Source organism: Opisthocomus hoazin, chromosome 30 (assembly GCF_030867145.1).
Source record: "Opisthocomus hoazin isolate bOpiHoa1 chromosome 30, bOpiHoa1.hap1, whole genome shotgun sequence".
Lineage (NCBI taxonomy): Eukaryota > Metazoa > Chordata > Aves > Opisthocomiformes > Opisthocomidae > Opisthocomus > Opisthocomus hoazin.
In genome coordinates this window covers 2,459,430-2,484,776 of record NC_134443.1, presented here as the reverse complement: position 1 = coordinate 2,484,776, position 25,347 = coordinate 2,459,430, and the positions used below count along the sequence as shown (strand labels likewise).

The 25,347-nt window shown below is 61.2% G+C and overlaps 1 protein-coding gene across 4 annotated transcripts in view; it reads left to right on the top strand.

Moving 5' to 3' along the window:
- Positions 1-11,275: 11,275 nt before the first annotated feature.
- The window catches only part of OTUD7B (OTU deubiquitinase 7B), a 34,254-nt gene continuing 20,182 nt past the window's right edge, over positions 11,276-25,347 (top strand). The window contains exons 1-3 of one of the 4 annotated variants that reach the window (XM_075445307.1): positions 20,211-20,734; positions 20,868-21,385; positions 24,566-24,713. In XM_075445307.1, the coding sequence (XP_075301422.1) occupies positions 24,641-24,713 (73 nt within the window). In that variant the 5' untranslated portion in view covers positions 20,211-20,734; positions 20,868-21,385; positions 24,566-24,640. The other 3 variants (XM_075445306.1, XM_075445309.1, XM_075445308.1) reach the window with 3 other exon arrangements.

The following is a 25,347-nucleotide window of genomic DNA, read 5'->3' as shown; positions in this document are numbered from 1 at the left end:
ACCTCAGCTCAGCGCCTTTGGCTTCTCTCGTTGACAGAGACTTCGCTGTCAGCGTTTCTGTAGTTTTGCAGCGGCGTTTTAAATCCGATTTCAACTGGGTTTGAATTCCTGCCGTGCCGGGGCAGAGGGCGCCTGCGGAGCGAGGAGCGGCAGCTGTGCATCCTCTTCAGGGCCGAAGGCTTCGACGGCCTGGGAGAACCCTGACCACGGGGAATTAAACAGCCTTCGTTGGCCATGCCTGGTCGGTTTGCAGGGATGCTGCTGAGACGCAGCAATGACCCAAAACAGGTGACACCAGCTGGGTGCGCGCTGTGCTCCATGACCGGGGGCTCGTCCCAGCTCCCCGCGGCACGGGAGCCGCAGGGGAATCTCACACCAGCAGCGCCCGCGTCCCACGGCTGCGTGTCCTGCGCCAGGCACATCACCCCGGCCGGGCTCCTCGCCCGTCGTAGCCAAAAACCAGCAAAAGGGAGCGACAAATGGGGCCAGTCGCAAGGCGCAGCTGGGATGCAGAGGTCTGCCTGGCACTCCGATGGAAGGTGTTTGTCCAGCACGGCTCTGTGCGTAGCTGCGATACGAGGGTCACCCAGTTCACGGCAGTCCCATAGCTAAACATCAATATGTCTTGCCTGGGAAAAAAGAACCTGAAAGTCAGGGGACCTTGTTGCTCCTCCGGTGGGAAAACGATCCTACGGCATGGATCTGCGGGGAGGACGGGCAGTGCAGCTTCCACCAGGCAGGCTCGGGAGATCAGCCGGAGCCTTGGCTCAGCGTGTGCTGGCGTGGAAGAGCTAAAACCAGCCCCTACAGGAGCCAAGGGAGTCGGGTACTCCATTTTTTTCCCCACATCATTAATATTAGCACACAGGAGCTTCTTCGTCTTGGACAACCCACTGCTTCTCATCCACTTCAACGACAGGGGAAGAACTGAGACAGATTATGCTCCTATTTAGGGATCTCTAAGACGGCATTAGAGCTTTGGTGTTCGCCTGCAGCACCCATTCGTACGCTTCCACAAATCCCATCTTTTGAGAGCTCTTTCCCCCTCCCTCCTCTTTTCGCGCCACTAATCCTTCTGCTCAAACTTACACAGGGTTTGGAACTCGTGCCCGTACCGAGGAGGGCTTGGTGACTCAGACGAGCGTACTTCCAGGTTCAAAGCACAAGCGTGTTACCCGGTTTTACTGAGGCTTAGGCAACGCTCCTCTTCGAGAACGCCGGCGCTGGCGCCGTGGTGTTCGAGCGTCCCGAAGAGCCCTTGGCCCTGCTCATCGCAGTCGGAGCAGCAGTCGGGGTTGGACGCCATTCCCAGAGGGACAGAGCTAAAAAGGGGCCGCGCGAAACAGAGCCCGCGCACCCTCACTGTCGCAGCACTATTTATAGGAGAAGGGATGAGTGAGTAAATCCTGCCTTTCACGTCCAATTAAGCAGCTCCCCTCTTCCTCACCGAGTAACCCAGACATCTGCTGTCTCTCAAGCACTCAGATCACCAGCTGAGAGCACATCTTAGATTTCACAGCACCGTTCAAACCACTTTGGGTCTTCTTCCTCCGGAGCAGTGAGGGGCCCGGAAGCTCTGCGTACGTCGCAATCTTTGCACAAAAAAATACCTGTGTGGTTTAGCTGGTTCGGGATTTCCCCAGAAAAACTGCTATTCCAGGCACCTGATTTTAATTCTCTGCTTGATATGCACAATAATTGCAAACTAAATAAAAAGTCGGTGTTTAATGGCATCCTATTGTTTCCTGGCCTTGTTTAGAGTTGAAATGATTTAGTGTCTGCAGAGCACTTCTCATTTAATTATTTGTCCGGTTTCCTTGGAAATGCTTTTGTAATGATGTCAGTGATGATTTTTTTCAACTAAATAAGCCCAGAGTGTTGCCTCCTCCAAAAAACCACATCTTTGCAATTGTCCTTAAAGGCACGCAAACGCCGTCTTGTGCCTTTGCTGTTTTTCTGTCGCGATGGATTTAACTAGATGAATTACAGAGCAAAAGTACAGTGCAAGAATTATTTTGTTATTTTAGCATCAATATTCTGCTATCAGAAAGGATTCAAAATCCCTGTAATTACTGGGGGGAGGGGATATTCTCTCGTTACAGGACTGTTGCATCTCAGACAGGTGAGCAAAGCTCCAGGTAATGTACAGCAGAACATTTAAGATAGATGCAAAAATACCTCAAATTCTGCTTTTTGTAGTTGGAATCTATTGTTACACCCAAAGCCGCGACACGGCGGCTCCTGCACAGGTTTGGATGCCCGTGCTGAGACATCGGGGGCTGGTTCTTCTGCCAAATTTCAGTAGCGTTAGCTGTGTCTGCAGACGAAGTCTGACGCTTGCGAGACATTCGACCACAGAAGAAGACACGATTGGTGGTAAACTGTCCTCTGCTGCTGGAGCCTGCGTTAAACTGGCAGCGAAGGGACTGCGCGCGTAACCTCAACACAGCCTGGAGTCGGCGTCTGTGCTGCCTGCCCGCAGAGCCCAGCAGCCGGGCTGGCACCACCCTCCCGCAAGCTCCCGCAGCACCAAAGCATCAAATAATAACGATAACGGACGGATCCGAGCACCTGCCTGGAAAATCCGAACCAACAGCAGTACTGGACACAGACTAGAGGTGCGCTAGCCCAGCGACGTAAACCTCTGGATGAATTATCGAGTTCATTTATTGCAAAAGACGAAGCAGATCTCCCGATGCAGATTTTATCTTTAGTGTGGTCTGTCTGTTTGCCCTCTGAACTTACCTGGGTGTCTGGAGAGTCACTGGCCCAACTACCCCAAATACCCCGGCTTCTTCTGAATCCAGCAAATGATGGCCAGACACCACTTCTTCTTCATCTGTTTTCATTTTCCCCTTCCCCCACCCGTGCTCTGCCGGCGTAGCCCAGCGTCAGCCTCCCAACCAGCCCTAAAACCCTGCTGACCAACTCGATTCGCACCGAAGGGTGCAGCGCTCTGGGAACTGCGGACCAAAGGGAACCGCAATAAAATCGCAATAAAATCGCAATCAAATCTGCGGTGTCCGGGAGCTGAAGGCTTTCCTGACTCTGAACTGGGACTTGCTCCCCAGCGAGCCCATCAGGCAGGACGGCCCTCAAGGCTCCGCAGGTCAGGCTCCTCCGTCCCCGTCGTTATTCTTCCACCGAGGGTTTTATCCACCCGCAGAGGTCGGCGGGGACGACGCGGGCAGTTTGAGGACGATGCAGCACAGCGTTTGGTGGCTGTCGTGCCGGGTTTTCCTCGTGCCGACGTTTCATCCGCACGGAAGTGGGTGGGTTGTGCCAACCTGCCACTTTCACAAGTTACCAACTGGTGGACGTGCTAAAAGCTTTCTGCCAGAAACTAACAGAAAAGAAATTCTTCTGGGGCAAAAATAGTTCCAATGATCATTTTATGAATTACTGAGAGTGAAAATGTCCATCCTACTTGTAGGATATTTATCCGTTATTTGCAGATGAGACTTTTAAAGCAGCTTTATTTTTATTTTGAGGAAATCTTTACAATGTTCCTTTCCCGCGGGATGACTTCAGGTAGCGGAAGAGCAGTTTAATGTCAACAGGACTTGTTGCTGGACAACGTAACACTTGACATCATTCTAATTCAAATCTTCTTTAAGAATTCATTCAAATGCATATTTGAATAAATAAAAATCTATTTAATCTCACTAATAATCACTCTAGTCCAATTCCAATTTAAACGGCACGGTAACAGCTTCAGGGGCAGATTCTGGCACCTAAGTTCAGTCAATAGGATTGTCCCGGGATTACAGTGCTGTCTGTTTTAAGAGATCAAATTTTATCTTGATGATTTAAAAAGGAGTCGATTTTCCTCTTCTCGTTTCGCAGGGAAAGTGGGCCCAGGCAGTCTGCGTTCCCTGGGACACCACACGCTACCACGTAACAGAAAACTCCTCCTTGGCAACCTCTGATTCACATCCCAGTCTGTCTCCCATCTTTAAAATGCTTCTGCTTCTCTCTCAGGGTAGGAAAAGAATTCTTCCCGTCTCTGCTGTAGCAGATGATGCTGGTTCTTTCCCCAGATTTGAGCGGCTGTCCCACGGAACACTCGTGCACCACTGCTCACCTCGAACTAATTGAACACAAGCTTGTAAACGGAATCCCAGCGATTCAGGTTGAAACGGCGGCGTGAGCGAGCCCAGCTCCAGAAACGGGCAAGGACGAAGTCTTTGCTCCTCTAAAGTAACATCTTCAGTTCAGCGACAAAACCGGCTCCCTGCCGCGTCACTGAACGGGCAACAGCGCTGGGCACAGGAGAGGAAAAGCAGCCCACTGCCAGCAGACGGGAGTTGAAACTCATGCAAACTTTGAAAAACAGAGTAGTTGCTTAGAAACAGTTGTGCCTGTGTGTCTCGTGATGTTTTTCTTTGTCTGGTTTTCATTAATACAAAGTAATTTTCATTACGTATCTCCCTCCTGCGTGCAAGAAAGCTTACAGCACCCCGGTCCCGGTCTGCGTCTGGTTTCTGGTGACTCGGGAGAGTCCCGGCCCTTTCTCAGTGCCTACACTCCAAAACGACGCTCCCGCCCGAGACACCTTCTGCCGCAGCGTTCCGGTCTCCCGAGGAAAAGCGCTGCCTAAAGAAGAGGCTCTTGGCAGGCAAAACGAGGTTTGGATGACTTTCCATCTTTGAAGAGTTTCAGGCCCGCGAAGCCAAAAATGAGTTCATTTTCCTATTAGCTTTGCTTCTCGGCTGCCATTTAGCCCTCTGCTTTTCTAACCGAGTAAAAAAAAAGTCATCGCACCATGAGTAGGCATGTCTTTTTTCCTACTCAATTATCTCTCATTAGTAACTACAAGTAACTCCCTTTAACTGCCTTGGGAACAATTTCCGCAGCTATTGAGCTGGCCTACAGTCAGCCTTGTGGTTTCCTGTTGGCCTTGGAAAACGAGCACGCTTCATTATGTGGAATGGTTTACTTCACCTCATTATTTTTTCATCATCTTATTGTGCTTCCCCTTTTAACAGTGATGGAGGGGGAAGCAAATAAACAAGCAAAGGTTCATCTGGGTCCAAAACTTCATCCACTGTCTTTTGGAAGCTGCGTCTATCTGTCAGTTACGTTGAGTTAATTGGCCACTCCGTAAGGTTTTTGGGAAAAGTCAAGTGAGTTTTAAGGCAAGAAAAGCTTTTCACGGCCCTGCTAGTGGAGGCCTTTATAAGTCTTCTTTGCAAACCAGACCAGAGCTAACTGGTCGAGCCCAGGTTAAGCTGAAAAGACTTTGTGTCTGCGAGCCCTCTGCGTCCTCGTCATACGTTTCTCCTCGCTAGTGAAATGATTTTGGTACATGGCCTGGACAACGGCGGTCCTGGGCTCCCGCGTGCCTCGCCTCCCTTCTTCGGTGTCTTGGCTGTGCTCGCCATCTGCTCCTCTGTCTTTATCCCCCTCGACTCCAGCCCCTGATCCTCTTTGTGGCACTCTTCTCATTTATCCTCACGTCCCCTAACAAATCCAGGCCAGTCAGCGCACTCGGTCGAGACCGCGCTTTAATCTTCCTTCGTACCCGTGATGCCAAGCGCCGTAACGGTGCTGGTGCGTCACGCCGCGGGTGCCGTCAGCACAGCGGGCCCTTACGGCTGCTCCAGCAGTCTGCTATCAGCCCTGTGCCACGGCGGGCACTAATTCGGCTGACGACCAGCGCCCGAGGCTTCAGAAGAAAGGGAAAACCGCTGCGCTTTGCCTGTGGCGTGAAGCTGTGGGTCCGTTCCTCACCGCCGGAGGAGCGGGGTTGCTGCTGTGGACTCAGGCTCAGCGTCCAGCCTGAAAATCAGCTCCTCGGTCGGACGCAGAGGGGCTGCACGGGGGCTTTGCTGTGCTGGGACACCAGCCCGTGTCCCCGTGGGGGAAAACCCCATCCAAACCCGGGGTGACGCATGCTGGGCCCCCCTGGGCTTGGCAGCAGGCTGAGCGAGCGGGGGCTCCATGCCACCGCGTCGGTGACCTCCTACAAACACACACTTCACCTCGCTCTCCGCAGAAGGGACAGGAACATCCAACACAGAGAGACGGGAGTGGCTTGGGGCTTTAGCTCTTCTCTGGGTTTATGAGTTTTTAATTTGTTTCACAATGGTTTTTTTTTTCATTTCCAAGGCATGAAGAGCCATACAGTCCACCCCAGCTGTCACAAAATTAAGCGTAACAGTTCACGAGTGAGCCAAACACATCCCAGCGGACCCACAATCGTCTCAGATTTGCTTCCCCTCTGGGGCTTTCCGAAGGGAAGGTCACACCCAGGCTGTGCCCCTTCCGGCAGAGCCAGACGTGGACTCCCCTCGGCAGCTCCGCAGCCGGCAGCTCCCGCTCTGCCTCTCGCCAGCCCTGCCTCACCCTCGCCTTCTTCCCGTGCCCCATCCTCCCGTTCGCACCCTCGCTGACGCCGATCCAGCTAAAACCACCAGGGGAAGGCTCCGCTCGCGTCACCGAGAAACCGAGCGAAAACGGGGTTCTTCAGCCGAGTCGGCTGATGCCTTCCCCGCGCTCTCCCTCCTGGAGCCGGCACTCTCCTCTGCAGCATGCTGCTTTGTATTTCCTTTCTGACTTCAGAGCAAGGCCCCCCAGGACCCCCAGTTCCAAACCCCGACGTTCCATTGCCTGGCTGCACACCCAGCAGCCCGCGGCCGGTCTGACTGCGCTCCATCACACAGATCACCCCGCAGCTCCTGGCCACGGTGCCCATTCCCGCTCGAGTCCCAGCAGGGTAAACCCATGGCAACGCTCAGATTCTGCGGGTCGACTCTCCAGACTTGGAAAAATCAGGATTTTCACCTTCCGCTGTTGGCAGTTAGGGCTGGCTGTTGGGAATTCTGCTCTCCTTTCCAGCCTGACCCACTGGGGACACAAACGAGCCCGTGAACCTTCCGGAAGGGAGGGCTGCCTCCCGCCTTTGTAAAGGGACTGGAGCAAAACTGGGGGCTGCTGGAAGGGTTAATGCATTCCCATACGCGAAGTCCCCTGAAATCCTCAGACGAAAGGGTCTTCCGAAGTGCAGAGCACTGCTATTTGTCCGGCGTCTGAGGAGCGAGTTGTGCAGGAGCTGCTGCGAGATTTCCAGCTGGACATTCGGAGAAAGCTTTCATCCGAATGGAAAAAAAAAATCAAATGAAATCCCATCCAATAACAAACTCAGGAGCTGATGTAGGTGGGTGAGGCTCCGCGGAGCTCAGTGGAGCCGTCCCTGCTTGCGTCGTGACAGAATTTGTCCCCGAGTGGCTGATGGCACCGTAGCGAGCAGCAAGAATCGAACGATTCGGTCGTTCACAGAACTGTGGTGTCTGCCATCAAAGGCAGCGCCGTGCGGTCGTCCACGTCGCTCCCTGCCTCCGTGCTGTGCCGGGGAGGAACGCGGGGAGCTTAGCGTGTGGCTCTCCTCCTGCCGCCTTGGTTTCGAGTCCAGCGAAGGGGCTGAGACCGAGGGCCCGCTCCTCTGCCGTGCTGCCTCCTCGCCGAGGACGGAGGACGGTGCTGCGGGCGGTTTTAAGGCACAGCCCCAGGTCAGCGCCGCTGCGAACGGCACCGCTGTGACAACCCCGCAGTAACGCCAGCCCCGATGGCTGGGCGGGCGTTTGCAGCTCAGCTGGTCGCCCCGCGGCCGCATCGCGAGGCGTCTCGTCAGACCCAGGCCTGCCGCCTGTCCTCTCCTCCAGACAGCCCTTCCCCTGCTCCTGCGCTTTGCAGGCAGGCCCCTTCCCACCAAGGGGCATTTTGAGAACCGTCCTGCAGCTCCGTGTTCTGCCTCTCAGAGCCGCCGCGGACGGGAACGGCTGCGACTGCTGGGCGTCTCGCGGGGTCTCGGGACAAGGCTCCATCACCGCCGGCTCCCAGCCGCAGCGACAGGATCACAAAGCTCCGGATGAAATCGGGGTCGACGCTCGGGAGCGCACGGTCTCTTGCCTGGAAGAGCAACACCGGGACGCGGTGCTGGGCAGCCTGCTCTGGGTGACCCTGCTTGGGCAGGGGGCTGGACTGGGTGACCCACAGAGGGCCCTTCCAACCCCCACCATTCTGTGATTCTGTGATTCTGTGAAAAGCACCCAGGCGAGCGGGTTGCGCGCCGGTCGGCGGAGCTGCGCGCGGTCGCTCGAGGACACGGCACGGCGCAGCCGATGGCGACCAGCCCTGGGGACCGCAGGAGAGCGGAGCTGAGCCGCGACGCTGCCCACGTGCTTTCTGTTTAAGACTCCTCGGGCGGTTTGGGGTGCACAGAGAGGTCCCAGCCAGGGGCAGGGAGTTCGGCAGCGGAGAACACAGGAGCAAGAAGAGAGCTCTCGCCCTTCCGTGTGAGACAGGAAGGTAGGAACGGAGCAGTGGGGAGGCTGTGCGAGCACTCAGCGCCCTTGCAGCCAGCAGTTTGAACCTCCACGATCCGTTTGCTTCTCCCTCAGGCCCCGGGGAGACGAGAGCCCGGCCCGGGCTTTGCAGCGCCGCTTGCATTAGCCAAGAGGAGCTGCTGCTGCGGCTGCATCGATCCTCCTGCATCGAGGCCCAGCGCAGCACAGCCGACACGACGCAAACGCCTTCTCCCCGCTGACAGAAGCTCCTCGGGCCGGCAGTGTGAAAGGGGAGCCAGCGTGCCGAGCCGGTGAGCCCAAGGTCCTGCGAACGCTCAGCTGAAGGGATGCTGAGGACACAAACAAAACTGTGCTGAGCTCCTAAAACAGCTGATGCCGACGAGACCCAGGCCCAGGAGGGAGCTGGGGAGCTGCGAGCAGCCGTGGGGCAGCCCGGGAGCGGAGGTGTCGCGGGGGCCGGCCGTTGGTGTCACCGTCAGCGTCACCATCGCTGCGCCCGTTGCGTGATTTCGGATGGAAGGGCAGCACCAGCGTTACCGATGGTGGGCATGGAGGCCTCGCCCGTCTCCTCAGAGGGAAATTCATTGACAAAACCCCTGCTCCCAGCTGCGGAAAGGCTTTGAACTCGAACTGGCAGGGGAGAGGCAAGACTTTACTCCTATTTAACACCGTGCCTGCGCCGCTGAGCCCCTGTCATTGCTCCGGGCAGCTGGAAAGAAGCAGCGGATGCAAGCAGCACGGGCAGGGGACGACACGAAGCCTGGGCCCACGCCGGCAGCGCGACCGTCGCTATCGATCGCTTGGAAGTCAGAGGCACTCAGAAAAGTCTCTGCTCGGAACACGCGTGGCGGCGGGGGGAACACGCCTCCGGGGAGGCCGGGACGCCGCGGCACAGACCGTTCGTTCTTTGCTGGAGTTTTCTCTGCCCCTGCCACGATAAACAATCCTTTTGTCTGCGACATAAACAACGCTGGGCTGCTGGCGGAGAACAAAGCCTGCGATTCAGCGCCGGGATCAGCTGAACGCTGCGCATGACGGCCCCGCGCCGGGGGTTTGCCACCGGCCGCCGCCGGCCCGAGCAGCCCCCGCACCCCGGCTGCCACCACCGCACCGACCTGGGGCCCGTCCCTGCCCTTCTCGAGGGAAACGCGTCTCTGCAGCCAAAGGGCTGAGCTACCAGAGAGAGTCCAGCGCAGGGCTGCGAGGATGAGGAGGGGACTGGAGCATCTCTCCTAGGAGGAGAGGCTGAGGGAGCTGGGCTTGTTCAGCCTGGAGAAGAGAAGGCTGAGAGGGGACCTTAGAAATGCCGATCAATATCTGCAGGGTGGGGGTCAGGAGGATGGGGCCAGACTCTTCCCAGTGGTGCCCAGCGACAGGACAAGGGGCAACGGGCACAAACTGGAGCAGAGGAAGCTCCAGCTGAACCCGAGGAAGAACTTCTTCCCTCTGAGGGTGACGGAGCCCTGGCCCAGGCTGCCCAGGGAGGCTGTGGAGTCTCCTTCTCTGGAGATATTCCAGCCCCGCCTGGACGCGGTGCTGTGCAGCCTGCTCTGGGTGACCCTGCTTGGGCAGGGGATTGGGCTGGGTGACCCACAGAGGGCCCTGCCAGCCCCCCCCATGCTGGGATTCTGTGAGATGGACCGAGCGGTAAAAACACCCGACCGGCCGTTCCCTGTGGGCGCTCTGCCGGGATTTCCCAGCACATCCCGGCACCTCGTGGCAGAGCTGGCGGCACCGCGGGTCTCCCCGCACCGACCACCGAGATCTCCAGTTCGGCTTTGCGAGGACGCGTCCTCCTGGCTCCGGGAAGCAACCCGAGTGGCAGCGCCGGGGCGGATTCCCAGCGTGCTTCGCCCGCGGCCGCCGGCACCCACGGCAGGGGGAATGCCAGGCAGCCGGTGCTGCCCGGCCCACTCGGCCCTGTGCGCCGCGGGGCCGAGAGAGGTGGCTTCACCTTCCCCCACCCGGGAAAACAATTCCCAGCGGGAATCAGCCTCGGGGGACCGGGCACCTTCCCCTCGGCCTCCAGGATTTGGGGGTGCAGGCCCCACGCAGGGTCTTGGGCCCCACGCAGGGGGTTCAGGCCCCACGCTGGAGTTTAAGCCCCAACCCGGTAGGTTCGGGCCCCAAGCAGGGGGTTACTGGCCCCACACAGGCCCCACGCAGGGGATCAGGCCCCACGCAGGGGGTTAGAGGCCACACACTGGGGTTTAAGCCCCAATCCGGTGGGTTCAGGCCCCACGCAGGGGTTCAGGCCCCACGCAGGGGATCAGGCCCCACGATGGGGATTACAGGCCCCACACTGAGGTTTAAGCCCCGACTCAGTGGGTTCAGACCCCACGCAGGGTCTTGGGCCCCACGCAGGGGGTTAGAGGCCCCACGCTGGGGTTTAAGCCCCAACCCGGTAGGTTCAGGCCCCACGCAGGGGTTCAGGCCCCACACTGGGAGTTACTGGCCCCAAGCAGGGGGTTACTGGCCCCACGCAGGCCCCACGCAGGGTCTCGGGCCCCACGCAGGGGGTTCAGGCCCCACACTGGGGTTTAAACCCCAACCCGGTGGGTTCGGGCCGCACGCAGGAGGTTACTGGCCGCATGCAGGCCCCATGCAGGGTGTTCAGGCCCCATGCTGGGAGTTACTGGCCCCAAGCAGGGGGTTACTGGCCCCACGCTAGGGTTTAAGCCCCAGCCCGGTGGGTTCAGGCCCCACGCAGGCCCCACGATGCGGGTTCGGGCCCCAGGCAGAGGTCGAGGCCCCACGCACAGCCCTCCGCCCGTCTGCAGGGGGCGCTCTCCCCTCCCCTGCCCCCCCCCCCCCCCCCCCGCGCAGGCGCCGTCGCCATTGGCTGGGCCCGGCCCGGCGGGGCGGGGCGGAGCGGCGGCGTGCGCCCGTCAAAGCGTTCCGGGCGGGAACGGGGGCGGCGCGGCGTTCCGGGCGGCGGCGGCGGCGGCGGAGCGCGGTCACTTCCCGCCCCTCCGGGAGCGCGGCCGAGGCGGCGGCGGCCGGGCCGGGCCCGGTGCGGAGCGGAGCGGAGCGCAGCGCAGCGCCATGGAGCCGCGCGCAGGTAACGGCGGGCTCGGGGCTCGCTCTTTGGGAAAGTTTTCGGCGGGGCCGGGCCTGGGGCGGCGGCGGGTCCCGCCGGGGTCACGGCGCTGCCTCAAGCGGCCGCGGGTCCCGCCTAGGCCCGTGGCTGGGCCCGGGCGCCGGTGGGGCCGGGGAGGGGGGCGGCCGGGCTCCCTCCCCCCCCCGCGGGAGCGGCAGGCCCCGGCGTCGTGGGTCTGGTCTCGGTGCCTTGGGTCGGCCGAAGTCCCCGGGAGCGGGGTAGAGCCCGGCTTTGCCACCGGGCCTGAGCCAGAGCGGGCGAAAACCGCACCGGGGCTGGCAGAGACAGGGCGGTGGGCGCTGGGTGTTCGGCCCCGCTCCCCGGCGCTGGTTTTGGGGGCAGATCGGGGGGATTTGGGTACTTTTCCACAGCCTGGGCCAAGCGGGGTTTGCCGCTGGCAGCCTGGAGACGCGGCCGGAGCAGAGGTGGCTGCCAGGCCCCGTCCCGGGGGTCTCGCCCCGGCCAAGCGCCGCTGTCTCTCTCCCTCGCGCCCGCTGAGCCGCGCGAGGCGTCTGTGCGGGGATCCGTGCGTCAGGGCCGCGACCGTGCCGCGACGAGACACCGGCTTCGAAACAACTCCGGCGCGGAGCCGTCGTCGTAATCTCGGGAGGAAAGGGAGTTTCTCGTCCGGCTAATTGCAGGCTGCCGAGCCGCGGACTCCGAGCGCTTTCCTTGTGGGCGAGGAGGCCGGCGGTGACTCACCGGCTCTGGCGATCCCGTGCCGAAGGGAGACGTCTCGCGCCGACGCCGCGCCGCGGGAGTCGCTGACGCAGGGAGCGCGGTAACGGGACGGAGCCTCCCTGCTGCGCCGGGGCACGGGGGGCTCGTCCCTGCCGCGACGCCTGCGCGACGGGCGGGCGCCACGCGGTGCCATCTGCCTGACGATCGGCTCCGCGAGGCGTTTGCCGCCGGCGGTGCGCTCGCAGCGTGCAGGGAAAATGATTTTTCATCCTTGAATTGTAGGGCGAATAAAGTCGTTATCGTCAGCTGAAGTCGTGAAGGCGGGGAAGCCAAACTTGGCGGATGGAATTCTCCGCATCGGCTCGCTGACGGTGTCCGCGTTCTTCCTCCGGACCCCGCTGCGTGGTTCCGCTCTCTCAGCGAAGCCTGACCGCTCCCGCGCCACTGCCGGGCCCTCGGGCTGGGGGCCGCTTGCTGCTGCGCCTTGCACGGAGCTCGGCCTTTGCAACCCGTGCGCGGCGATCGAGAATCTGGCAGCTCGGTGTCGCAGGGGGAGCGCGGCGGGGCGGTGAAGCGTTGCGGCAAATTTGTCTTGGGCGCTTTTTTCCTTCAGAGAGTTTAAAAGAAAAGGAAACGTTGTGGTGCTGATTGGAGGCATTGGATGGGCAGCTTCAGGACAGAGTAGGGGGAAAAAGGAAAATAAACGGCGCGGTGGCTTGCGGCTTCGCGGCTTTCACCTGCGCGGAGCGGGCACCGCGCTCCTCTCTGCCCATGGCAGCGTGGCGAGAAGAGCGAGGGGTGTTCTCGACGCAAAGCGCACCGGCGAAGCCGCTGTGCGGCCGCTCGAGCGGCTGCGTTTGGGGTGTTTTTTGGGGAAAAGCGGCGTTGCACTGCTTGAGCGTGTGTTTTTGCTGGCTGAAGAGAAGCTTGCGGAGGGGAGACGGCGCGGCGGCGCGCGGCGTTGTGTGCGGCGCAGCTGGGAGGGGCAGCGGCCGGGCTGCTGGCTACGAGCACGCGACTCGGTGCGGCCGGCTGGCAGAGCCGGCCCTTCGACAGGCGAGCGGTGGGCGCGGGGCGCGCAGACCCCTGCGAGAACAGAGGGCGGCCGGCGAGGTGAGGGGACTTGTGCGCCCAGACGCTCGCGAGGGTCAGGACCGGGGTCTCTCTAGTGCTTTAATTTTGGTTGGTTTGGTTTTCTGCTGAGAGTTTGCGGCGTTTCTGGCGTGGCTCTGCCGTTGCGCGGCCGCGGCAGGATGCGGCCGCTCGCCGTGGGGCAGTGGGGAGGTGCTGGGAGCGACGCTCCCTCGCTGTGTCCCAGCGAGCGCCTCGGCTCTGGCAGCACTTTGGCAAAACTGTGAACTCGTTGCTGACAGAAAATCAGATTTTCCCGGCGGGAGGAGGGCCGGAGCAGGAGACCGCGGGGAGCAGCGGTGCTTGGTGGGGTGGCGAGATCTGCCGTGGCCTGGTTTCCGAGGTGCCGACTGCGAGCGTCCCCCCGGGAGGCCGGCGAGTGCTGGGCTCTCTTGCGAAGCCGGGGTTTGGGCTGGAAATAGCAGCAGCCTGCTTTAGGCAGGTGAAGTTCCCTCCACAGAATCACAGAATGTTCGGGGTTGGCAGGGCCCTCTGTGGGTCCCCCAGCCCAACCCCCTGCCCAAGCAGGGTCACCCAGAGCAGGCTGCACAGCACCGCGGCCAGGGGGGCTGGAATATCTCCAGAGAAGGAGACTCCACAGCCTCCCTGGGCAGCCTGGGCCAGGGCTCCGTCACCCTCAGAGGGAAGAAGTTCTTCCTCGGGTTCAGCTGGAGCTTCCTCTGCCTCAGTTTGTGCCCGTTGCCCCTTGTCCTGTCGCTGGGCACCACTGGAAAGAGCCTGGCCCCATCTTCCTCCGACTGGATTTCCTCAAGTGCAGCCGCTCAGAAAACCGCGTTGGGTTTAGCTACGTGCCTCGGCGTTGGCCGAAACGGGGAGAGAGCCGCTCTGTAATGACTGTCGTTCCTGGGAGCACAGCGGGTGCTGCCGCGCTCGTCGAGCCCTTCGGCGGCTTTGCCGAGCCGCGGCGCGAGGAAGGGCGGCTGCGCGGAGCTCTGCTTCGGGCAGTCGTTTCACAGAATCACAGAATAGTAGGGGTTGGAAGGGACCTCTGTGGGTCATCTAGTCCAACCCTCCTGCTGAAGCAGGGTCACCTACAGCAGGCTGCACAGGACCTTGTCCAGGCGGGTCTTGAATATCTCCAGAGAAGGAGACTCTTCGCCTGCTGCTCCTGCCACTGCCGTCGGCGCGGCCCCGTGAAGCAAGCTGCGCCTGTGGCCGGACACCACAGCCCTTGGTTCTGCCCTGAATTCTTTTGTAATTTATCCTGGAAAGCACAAACCCCCTCGAAGGAGGAACTGGTGGAGGAGAGCGATGACGATGATGGGGGTAGAGCCTCGGAGGGACGGGAGCTGCTGCGTCTGTGTTGGAGGCTGTTCCTGGCTCTGCTACGGCCGGGAGCCTGCGCTCCTGGGCAGCTGCCGGCGCCTGCTCCCACCCCGGTTGTGGAGAAATCGGGGTGCTGAAGTTTGCACGGTGGTGTTCAGAGCAGAGGGAAGGGGGTGGCTGCAGCTCGGGAAAACAGCGGAAAGGGTTTATTTAAAAACAGTCAAGCAAGTGAAAGTCGCCCCGTTTTTATAAACTCTCGCTGCGACTCTTGCCCAACGGCGGCTTGGCTTGCGCTGCGGCTCTTGAGCAACAGCGCGTTTGTCAGCGCAGCTCTGCCCGGCTGGAGGGCTCCGCGCGCGGGGCCGGCGTGCGGTCCTGAGGCAGCCGGCCCCGCCGAAACCCTGCGGGAGGCTGCGAGGCCGGGCCCGCCCCGGAGGGTGAAGCTCATCGAGGAGCTGCGTCCAGATGCCTGGCTGCCCGTCGCCCCTCGCGACGAACACTCCTCGTCTCGCTGCGGGGACCGGACACTCCTCGTCTCGCCGCGGGGACGGGCGTTCTCTCTGCGCCCACGGTGCCCCTTCCCGGGGCCGAAGGAGGCGGCGAGCTCGTGGGTTTTCTTGCGCCTTCCTTTCCCCCAGGGATAACCGCTGTGTGGGCTCTGGCACCGGGGGTTCGGTGACGAGCTGCCGGTTTGATTTTTCGCCCTCGCTGGAGCGAGAGCTGTGCGGTCCGTACGCCGTCTCGCGCTGCGCCTAGTCGGAGCTTAACGACCGTAATCAAGGTATTAGGTCAGGTCCAGCGCGGCGTCGCTAATCCCGGCTCGGTGTTTCGGCTGTTCTCGCGCACGTTAGGTAACCTGCCGGTGCCGGGTCAGCGGTGCGGGCTGGCGCCAGGGCAGCGTCCCGCGGTGGTGGGAAGGAGCAGGAAGCGAGGAGCCTCCCTGGAGGACCTTCAGATCTCGCTCGTCGGGAGCTGAGCCGCGTGAGTAGCTGATTTCGCTTGTCGCTATTCCGATAAGGCTCGTTAGGAGCAGGCGCGGGGCTGCTCGTGGCACCCAAGTCTCGCCCGTCTCGCCGCTGGTGGAGCTTGGCGGAGCAGAGCGGGTGACCGGCGGCCGGGAGCGAGAAGCTTCCGGCAGGACGAGATCTCGCGTGGGTTTCGGCACCTCCAGATCTCAGCGGAAGGTGCCCGGGGGCTGCGGAGGGTCCAGCGCCGGGGTGGGGTCGTCCTGTCTCCCGCCGCGAGGCCGGGGCGAGGTGGAGGTGCCCGGCCGAGGTCGGGTGCTGGCGTTGTGCTGCCGAGTCCCGGCTCGGGTTCCTGCCCTTGCCAAAAAGCCGCGCGGCGGAACTGGGGAAGAGACGAGGTAGTTTTATGCTCCTGAAATATTCCTGGAAACACCAAGAGGTAGCGAAGGCTGGAGTTCTGCATCGTGTTTAACGCTTAGCTTGGACGTTAGCCCTCTTATTATATATTGTTTTTTTTCTTTTTCTGAAGTTCTCAATGTGATCAAAATCTTAGTGGAACGTGAAAATTAAAGCCCCTCTAAATGATGATCCTGGAACCGTTCGCCCGTCCTTCCCGGCCCGCGGATCGCGTTCATTCCCAGAGAAACGCTGACGTGGTTACGTGCGCTTGGCGATTCCCCCCGCTGTGCCCTGGAAGACGCGAGCGGTGAAGCTGGGGCTCGGTGGATTATTTTACCTCGCGTCCTTCTTACTTCTTCCCGTGGTCTCTCCCAATCTGCCGGATGGAGCTGGGGCGGGGATCGCAGTCGTGCGGTTTCACCACTGCCACGGGGCACCGGGACGCTCCGCACCGCTCCGGCTTCGCGTCGGGTCAGCGCGTGCCGGAGCCCGGCGGGTGAATTCCGGCGTCGCGTTGTCCCGCGGAGAGGCCGGGGGACGCGAGGGGGCTGCGGCTCGCTTCGCTCCGGTGGCGTTTTCCGACTTCGCTCTGGGTTTGGGTGGGTGTTCGGTGTTTTAACCTTGCTCCGTTTCTGTTCCGAGGGCTTTGCAGGCTCGGGCAGAGATTGACTGAACCCGGCTTTTCTCCGTGCGAGCCGTTCCGGCGCCGGGAGGGTGAAGCCCGCAGGCAGCCGTCGGCAGAGGCGTCCTCGCGGCGCTCGGGGATGCGCGGCTCTCACCCCCGGCTTTCGCGGGCGCGGTGACCCAGCGAGAACGACTCTTTGTGTGAGGATGGCGCTCGTTAGGGTTCAGAGCTGGCCGTGACTCGCGCCTCAGCGTCGTCTCGGTGCTGCGCTGGAGACACCGCTGCGTGCTCGGGCCCCGGCGCGCGCCGCGGGGGGAAGAGCCCCTGGACCCGTTGCAGAAGCAGCAGAGCACCCGTGGGTAACGCGGTCCAATCCCGTGGGCGGAGAGCTGGCAGGATCTGGAGCGTGGTGTTGCAGGACGCTGTTACCGATGTTTCCTCGGGCGTTAAACCCACCGACGGCGCGAGTTTTATCGGCTGGATTGGTTGGCGTCTGCCTGGCGAACACCCCAGGGACGGTCTCGTCCAATTCCCCCTGCGCCGCCATCGCTTCATCGTGCTCCTCGTTAGCGATCGTGCATGGGCTCAGAGGCTGCTGGTGTGCCCAGATCTTAAGAGATTTTTTTAGTAACTCAGCTGGGAAACGCACCTGCCCAGCCCAAACTCGGTGTAAAATCAGAACGCACGCGGCGCAGAGGGAGTGCGTAAACGCAGGGGAAGATGAAAGTCCTCTTGGGTTGCTGGTGGCGTGTGATGTTGACTTGAAAGCTCGAGCTTAGGAAGGAGAGAGGTTGCACGTGGGCTTCTGACGCAAAAGGAAACGTTTTTCTTGGGCTGAAACGGTGAAGTTTCCTAATATAGTTCTGGTTGCTGCATCCCGCTGCCCGGAGCGAGCAGGAAGCGGATGCCCCGGGGCTGGACGCGGCCGCCGGCTCCTGGCTTTCGTTTTCGTCTGAGAGCAAGAGCCGGTGAAGGCACCTCCGCGAGCGCGGTCCTGGCCAGCGGCCCGGGCTTGGCTGCCCATCCCCGCCACGAGCTGGGGCCAGGCAGCTTCTTCGAGACCGGCTGAAAACAAAAAGAAATACATAAATTCCAAGTTTCGTTTCCTTTTCTGTTCGACCTGCTCTTGTGCCAGAGCTGAGGATCTCGCGCTGCGTTGCTGGCTGGGATGAGGTCGGCTTTCAGAAACCAGGGCAGCCTTGCTGTAGGAGGAAGCAGAGTGATGAAGGCTCCCAAATCTTCGTAGCCCCGAAGGCTCTGACCATGGGCGCGGAGCTGTAAATCTGCGTTTTCTCTGCTTTCCTCCCGTCGCTGCGGAAAACTGACAAAGCGGCCGGGGCGGTGCCAGGCGTGGGCGCAGAGCTGGCTGCGTCCCCGGGAGGGTCGGCCGGTGGCGAGGCCGGTGCCCAACCTCGGGTTGTTTGCGGGGTTTTTCTCCTCGGGGGTCGTCTCCGGCGTTTGCCGCTGGCGCTCTCCTTCCACGGCTCGCAGAGGACCGCGCTCCGCAGGCGCGACGGCGTGTTCAGGCACGGCAGCAGGGCTGGGTGAAGCATTTCCAGCAGCAGTGAGCTCAGCCATCCCTTCTGGACGGGGCAAGAATATAAAAACCCCAGTGAATCAGCCTGAAATAATGTGGGAAACACCTCCGGGTCTGGCGGGCACCAGGCTGCTCCCTCCCGGGATCCCCACGCGTCGCGGGAGAGGGGCTGGGAACTCGTCGGCCGTTCCTGTCCTCTTCTTGCTCGGGTTGATTTAAGCAACACCCCGTGGCTTTTACATTTTAGAAACGTCTGGAGGCGGGGAGTAATTTGTTAATAACCTTTTAGCTTTGTTTTGAGCCTGCGTTGTTGCAGATCGGGGCAGCCGGCAAGGCAGCGTGCCGCGAGTTCCCTCGAGCCGATGTGAAGCTTTGAAGACCGAGGGGAGAGGAGCGGTTAAAACCCAACGAAGACGCCGCTGGCCGTGCCTGCGGAGACGCGAGTGACTGACTCTGTCGGATTTAAAGCCAGGCTTATTTCGGAGCTTCTCCGTGCGGAGGAGCGGCCGCGCTGGCTGCTCGCCCCGTGCCGGCCGCGGTGGAAGTTCAGCCGGCGCGAGGCTTTGCCCCGGTGCCGGATTCCTGCCGACCTCCCCAGAGAGCGGTTGGCACGAGCCCTCCCTTCGGGTGACGGCACCCACGGCTGTTTAACTCACGTTAATTAGCAGCCCGAGTCGCTCTCCCCACAGACGAGCGGGGCTGCTCGTGCCGCCAGCCCCACGACCGACGCAGGGGATGGTGACCGCTTGCGGAGGCCGACGGGCGCCGGGAGCAGCGACAGCCGCCGGTGTCGGGGCAGAAGGAGCTCCCGCCGGCGCGCCGGCACCCTTACCGACGCACCCAGCGCATCTGCGGGGCTGCGGAGCGGTCCTTGCCTCGTAAAACCCCGCCTTCGCGCGGAGGAGCGGCTGCGGGCAGCAGTGGATCCGCACCGTCCCGCCTGGCCCGGTCGGGTCAGGAGTCGCGTTCGGAGGCTCGGAGACCCCGCAGAGGAGGCGCGCGGTGGAGGGAGCTCGGTCCCGGAGCCAGCAGACGGTCGTGTGGGAATCCGGCCCTGCGTGTAACGAGGGTGTGATTGCTTAGAGCTGAGGCTTGTGCCCTTTTCATAGAATCCCAGCATGGTCGGGGTTGGCAGGGACCTCTGTGGGTCACCCAGCCCAACCCCCTGCCCAAGCAGGGTCACCCAGAGCAGGGGGCACAGCACCGCGGCCAGGGGGGCTGGAATATCTCCAGAGAAGGAGACTCCACAGCCTCCCTGGGCAGCCTGGGCCAGGGCTCCGTCACCCTCAGAGGGAAGAAGTTCTTCCTCGGGTTCAGCTGGAGCTTCCTCTGCTCCAGTTTGTGCCCGTTGCCCCTTGTCCTGTCACTGGGCACCACTGGAAAGAGCCTGGCCCCGTCCTCCTGACCCCCCCCTGCAGATATTGATCAGCATTTCTAAGGTCCCCTCTCAGCCTTCTCTTCTCCAGGCTGAACAAGCCCAGCTCCCTCAGCCTCTCCTCGTAGGAGAGATGCTCCAGTCCCCTCCTCATCCTCACAGCCCTGCGTTGGACTCTTTCCAGGTGAGGGCTGAAAATACCGGCCAGGCCCTTCGCCTCCGACTGCGGCGAAGGCGCTTGCTGTGCTGCCGGGGTTTTCCCCACGAAACGGCCGGCGGTGCCCTGGCTGGGACCTGGAAACTCTTCTGCGCTCGCATTTTGGCTGCCGAGCGCTCGTCGGTCCCCCGCCTCCCAAACGAGCCTGCGAATCCTGCCCGTGTCTCAGAAGGGCGAGGCTTAACGAAGCTTTTTATAGCATTTTACGAGCATCAGCCAACTGAACGTTGTGACATCGCTATGGGGTAGGTGTTTTTTCGCGTGTCCTAATGACGCCGTTGCTGTCTGCGTGGGCGCTCGAGGAATTGCTGGGGGGGGGGGGATGCTCACGGCGAGAGGTTCCTGACGACGCCCCAACGTTGTGCTGGGCTGCTCCGAGCCGGCGTGGGTCCCTGGGGGTTCGAGGGTGCTGACGCTGCCCCGCGCCGGCATGACGCGTCCGACGGGAACGTCGGGATGATGGCGGAAAGAGGCTCCTGGATTGATGAGCGTCCCTAAAAACGAGCGGCTTCTGGGGCAGCTGGGCTGGCGGGCGTGCTGGGGGGGCTGCTGGTAGCGGTGGAGAAACTCTTGTGTGTCTAGAGGAGGGGGGAAAACGGGGGGAACGTGGGCTCCATGGGAGCTGCACTGAGCTTCCCCTGATTCCTTGTCTTGACGGCACGTGGCGAGAGATCAGGGGCGTGCGGAAGGGGGACGGGTGCTGGAAGGAGAAAGGTGAACCCTCCGAACCCCAACTTAGCTGGACTTATAAGTGATAACCCCAACTTATCACTTATCTGGTGAGACGGCAAATTCCAGGGGGAAGCGCGATGCTGGGAGCGGAAAGATGCCGGTGTCTGCCCCGAACGCGGGCGTTGCGAATCGGGAGGCCGAAGAAGCGAGCGGCACGGCTCCCGCTCCGGTCCCTGGTCTCTCGCCCGCGTAGCTGAGCGCTTGCATCACGGCAGAAGAGGCGTTGGGCTCGGAGGATTCCCGACAGCCTGCGACCGTGTGGTTTCAAGAACGAGGAGCCACGCACAGTCAAAGGCGACATCGACACCGCTGTCGCTCCGTCCTCGGTGGAAGTCTCTGCCTGAGCCGCCGGCGCTGCTGCCGGCACCAGGAGAAGGTTGGTTTTCTCTTGAGCTTTTCCCCTTTGGACTCTGCTACCTGCTTTGGCTTGTTCTGTTTGGGGTTTAAACTTTGCTCCTTGCGCTGCCGTTTGCTTTGGGTTTGACTTTGTTCCCCCTGGGGTTTGCCAGTTTTGCACCAAACCGCTCTGAAGCGCCTGGGAAGCCGCGTGCTCCCGCAAAATCCGTCGGCGAAAGAGGCCCCGATAAACTCTTATGCTTGCAAAAGGTTTGGCCAGAAGCGGTCGGGGTGAAAATCTTCCGGGAATTTCCTGCTCTGCAGCTTCTGGTGGAGGGCAGCTGCGGGCCGCGGGCTGCCCCGAGGTGGGTCGGCCTCATCTGCGGGGTTTCGGCGACGCGTTGGACCTCCCGCCGGCTCGGAGGGTGGGCGGCGAGGTCTGAGCCGCGGGAGGGGACGCGCCAAGGAGGCCGGGAGAGAGCGACGTCGCAGAGCGAGGGGAGCGAGCTGGGAGGAACCAGCTGAGCCGCTCCGCGCGGGAGATCAGGATCCCAGCGAAGGACCTGAAGCCCACGACCACGCGTGCCGCGGCGAGCGGAGCAGCGCTTCACCCAGAGCGTCCGTGCCCTTGTGAGTCCTCCAGATCGACGGAGCGGAGCTGCCTTGGCATCCCCGGCTCTCGAGGCGCGAGGTCAATATTACATTTGGCGAATAAATTGGGTTGGATTTATTTTTGGGGTGTTTTTCCCCCCGTCCATCTTCTGGAAACCCCAGCGAGGGAAGCGTGACGGCTCCCCCATCAATTAGTTGCTGCTTTGCGTAGCTAAAATATGGTGTGTATACTGCCAGGATAGGGCAGGCCGATCGCCTTCGGGGTCACGCGTAAGAGGCGATGGCTTCGGCCCCGGAACGCCGTTTGCCGAGCGTTTACCCCGCGGCGGCGGCGGTTTGGGCCACGGTGCCGTGTTGGTGCCAGGAGCAGCGAGGAGGTCTTGCTCCTCGCCCGAGACATGACAGGCAGGAGCTGATGGGGCCTTGTCGCGGCGGGAGGGTCGCTGCCGAGCGTTCCTGCCTGCTCTTCGGAAGCTCTGAAGAGCGTGGTTTGATTTGGAGTCGGTAACGAAGCCTCGCCGAGCCCGGTCCGCGCGAGCCAGCCGTCGCCTCGCCGTGAGGTCAGAGCTCGTTACGCTCCGCGACGTCGTCTTCCCCCTCTCGAACCAAGGTTTTCGTTGCTTGAAGAGCTTGGAGATCTGCGTTTGCGGCTCCTTTCTGCACCTGAATCGTTCTAATTAAACTCTTTGCAAATTAAGGCAGTTTGGGGCACGAGGGCGGTGGGTCGCAGCGGGAGGAGGACTCGGAGTGCGACTGGTTGCCCACAGCCTGGAACTGGGTGCGCAGGGCGTTACATTTGATGGTTTGGGGGTTTTTTCTCCCCTGGAATAGCTTAAAATGTGAATATTTGGGAAGCGGCGTCTCCTCGGTGAGCCCTGGTGCGGAAGCGCTTCGCGGGCGGCTCGGAGAAACGGGCTGGGTGGTCACGGAAGAGCCCCGGGACGTGGCTCGCTGCAGTGTTCCGGGTGTGACCAGAGCTGTGTAACAAAATCCCGGGGAAGCGGTTCGCTAAAGGCACAAATTCATCCCCAAAATCCAAAACACGACGGGCAAGGCGTTTCGCGTCGGGGCCTGCGCGTCCACGCCGGCCGCGCTGGGGATGCTCCTCCAATGCTTCCGGGGAACTGGTTTTCTTAGTCCTGCTGCCCTTTTTATTGCCCGTTCTGGTTAAATATCGGAGGGAAACGCGCCCCGGAAGGTTTTCTGGGCGAAGTTCGTGCAGCGGCGATGCTGGGCTGGAGGGGAGAGGCCGGGTTGTTCGGGACGATTAAATCACAGCTCTTCATCATTTAATTTGCTTAATTCCTCCGTGTGTCCTGCAAATAACCGTCGCTGCTGCAGAGATCGTAGAAATGACTGGGTTTTAGTCCTAAATGCGTCGTCTTTAGCACGTTTCTCCCTGTGATCTAGCAGGAAAGGTCACTTACGGATCGTACACGGCGGCGGGGCAGTGGTGCTGGCATCGTCCGGTGTCCGCGTCCCCTCGTAGGGGTGTCCGCGTGCGCGGGGCGCCTGTACCTGGCTGGGTGGTGGCCGCAGACCCCTCTGCGCTTGGGCTTCCTACCTGGGACGGAGCAGAGAGCGTTTCCCTGGCGCGGGAAAGAAAATGCTAACCACCAACCGAACCCCGAGGGAGAGGACGTTGCTTGGCGCGATCCCCGGCGATGGATCCCTCTCCCGGCTCGGCGCCGGACCCGGCGTGCGCCAGCTGCGCTCTGCCTGACGCTCCTGAGCGCTGGGGTTTGCTGGGTGGTGGCGGACGCCGTCAGTTGGCGGCCGTGGGCTGTGCTGCCGCTCTTTTCCTCCCCAAACGCCGCACTGTGCTGCTTGCGCTGATTTTTTTCCGAATGCCGACCCCACCAGAAGGAAGTTCGCTTTTGCTGCAGTGAGTTTTCAGTTAGAAACCTTGCTGTGTCCATCGCTGTCGCTGGTGGTTAGAGGATACAAGCGTCCTAAGTAGGGACATTCCCTCCGTTGCTGATGGGGCGAGAGCAAGAAACCCCCTGCCAAATTTTGCCGTCCAGAGACGCTCGGGTTTCGGATCGCCCGCGGCCGACAACAGCCCCGAGACTGCTCCGGCGAGGACAGAACACGGAGGGGCTTCTCTGTCCACGTGAGGTCAAGAGGTGCGGGGCTGGCGAGCCTGGAAGAGAAGAAGAATTTGGTATTGAGCCGCCAAAGCCAGGAAGTTCCAGATTGAAGCGTGGACTTTTAACTCGCAGCTCCTGGGGTCTGGGAGCTGCGTGCCGTTGGGGAGTTTTGCCCAGGAATAAGCCCAAAAAGAGCCTTTTTTGGGGTGCCAGGAAGACAAGTGGGGTTGGTCACCTTCCCCGTAATACAGAAATTTCCTCTCCCGCTCCGAATGGGGCAACACCTCCCTCTCCAGCCTTGCAGGTCCTCTCCCCTCCGCTCCACGCCCCAGTCTGAGCTCAGGGTGAGGGGTTTCCCCAGCAGTTGCTCTTCCCTGACAGTGGAGTTTTTCTCGCGACCCTTCGGCAGCGAGGGAGGCCCGCGGAGCGCTCTGCCCGGCTCCCGTGGGCGCGCGCCGCTCTGCCTCGCTGCCTCGAGGAATGCGGAAAACCGGGGCTGGGATCGCGCGGCGAGAGCACGCGCCTGGCGGGACCGCGGCGCCGGCTGCGGCTTCGCGTTCCCGCGCTCTGCGCCCTGCCGGGAAGGAGCCCCGGGCGGCTGCAGGTATTTTTTCTGCAAGAAGAGGAATTGTTTTGTATTTTATTGCCTGAAAGGGCCTTTTTGGTTTTGTTTTGCGTAGGCAACAGCTACCGCCAGCGTTTTGGCCTTGCTTCCCTTTCCCTGGTGCTGGCGGAGGGCTGCGCGTCCCGGGGAGGGCAGCGGTGCTGAGCTCCCCGCGGACGCAGCGGGGAAGCTTCCCGCTCGCTCGCTGCTGCCGGACGAACCTGTTCATTCTCCTTGCTCCTTGTCCACCATCTTGGAAAGAAAAACTCCGCTGCCTTTGGAATGGGAATTGGGTTTTTTGCTGACTTGGCTGAGCCCTGGGTGCGCCCGTCGCTGCAGCCCCTGCGCGTGGGCAGGAAAGCAGTAGCGCTTGTGTGTTCTTCCAGCAATTAGCAATTAGTTAAACAGCAGCCCCAAAGCACAATTAATACTGGGGGGGAGGTTTATTTTCCCCCCTCGGCACCTGCCGCCGGCTGGTTCCCGGCCAGCCCGGAGGCTGCCTGGCCAAGCTAATTATTTTATTCTTCGTAACGCGAGCCGCGTGTGCTGTTGGTCTCGTTCGTAGATTGACGCCGAGGTGCTGATCCGGGCGCCCCGACCCCAGCTGCCGGGAGGAATCCATGAGCGCACGGCCTCGGCTATGGACATCGTCCTGTCGGATTTTGTTCGCTCGACGGGGGCAGAGCCGGGACTGGCCAGAGACCTGCTCGAAGGTAAATAAAAGTGGGAATAAAAGAAGGGAAGAGCCAGGCGGGGAGCTGGTGGGAAAAAAGGGGTTGTGCTAGGAGCAGGGAGCTGCCGGCCGGACCCCGAGGGCTGGCGGTTGGCGAGTGCGATGCCGGAGATATGAAAATTGTGCCCTCGGCGTCGCGGCTGGTGAACTTCTGCCTTGGTTTCTCGTTATGCATCCGTCGGGTGATGAATTTCAAACGCTGGGAAGGAGACCGCGTCAGCCGGGAGCGCGGTTTCCCTTCCCTCGTCCTCTCCGTTCGCCTGTGGTGTTCGCCACGAGCACCGGAACTGGAGGAATTTTTTTCTTTCTAGCAGCGATGTCGTCAAAGGGGTTGAAGGAGCAGCACGAGATGAAGGCTGCCTGTGTTTGGAAAGCCATAGAGGGGTAATTACGTAGGCAGAACCGTGCGGTTACTGGTATATCTCGTTCTGCTGGTGAAGGTGGTTGGGTTATGCCGATATAAATTGCCGTGTTGTCGGTGCCGGTGACCTCTCCTGGCAGAGCATCCCCTCAGAGCCCCGTTTACACCAGCACAGGAGACTCCAGTGGAACAGGATCAGTTGGCTGAAGGTGATGGAGAGCGCTGAGGTGCTCGGGGAGTGAATGCGGGCGTC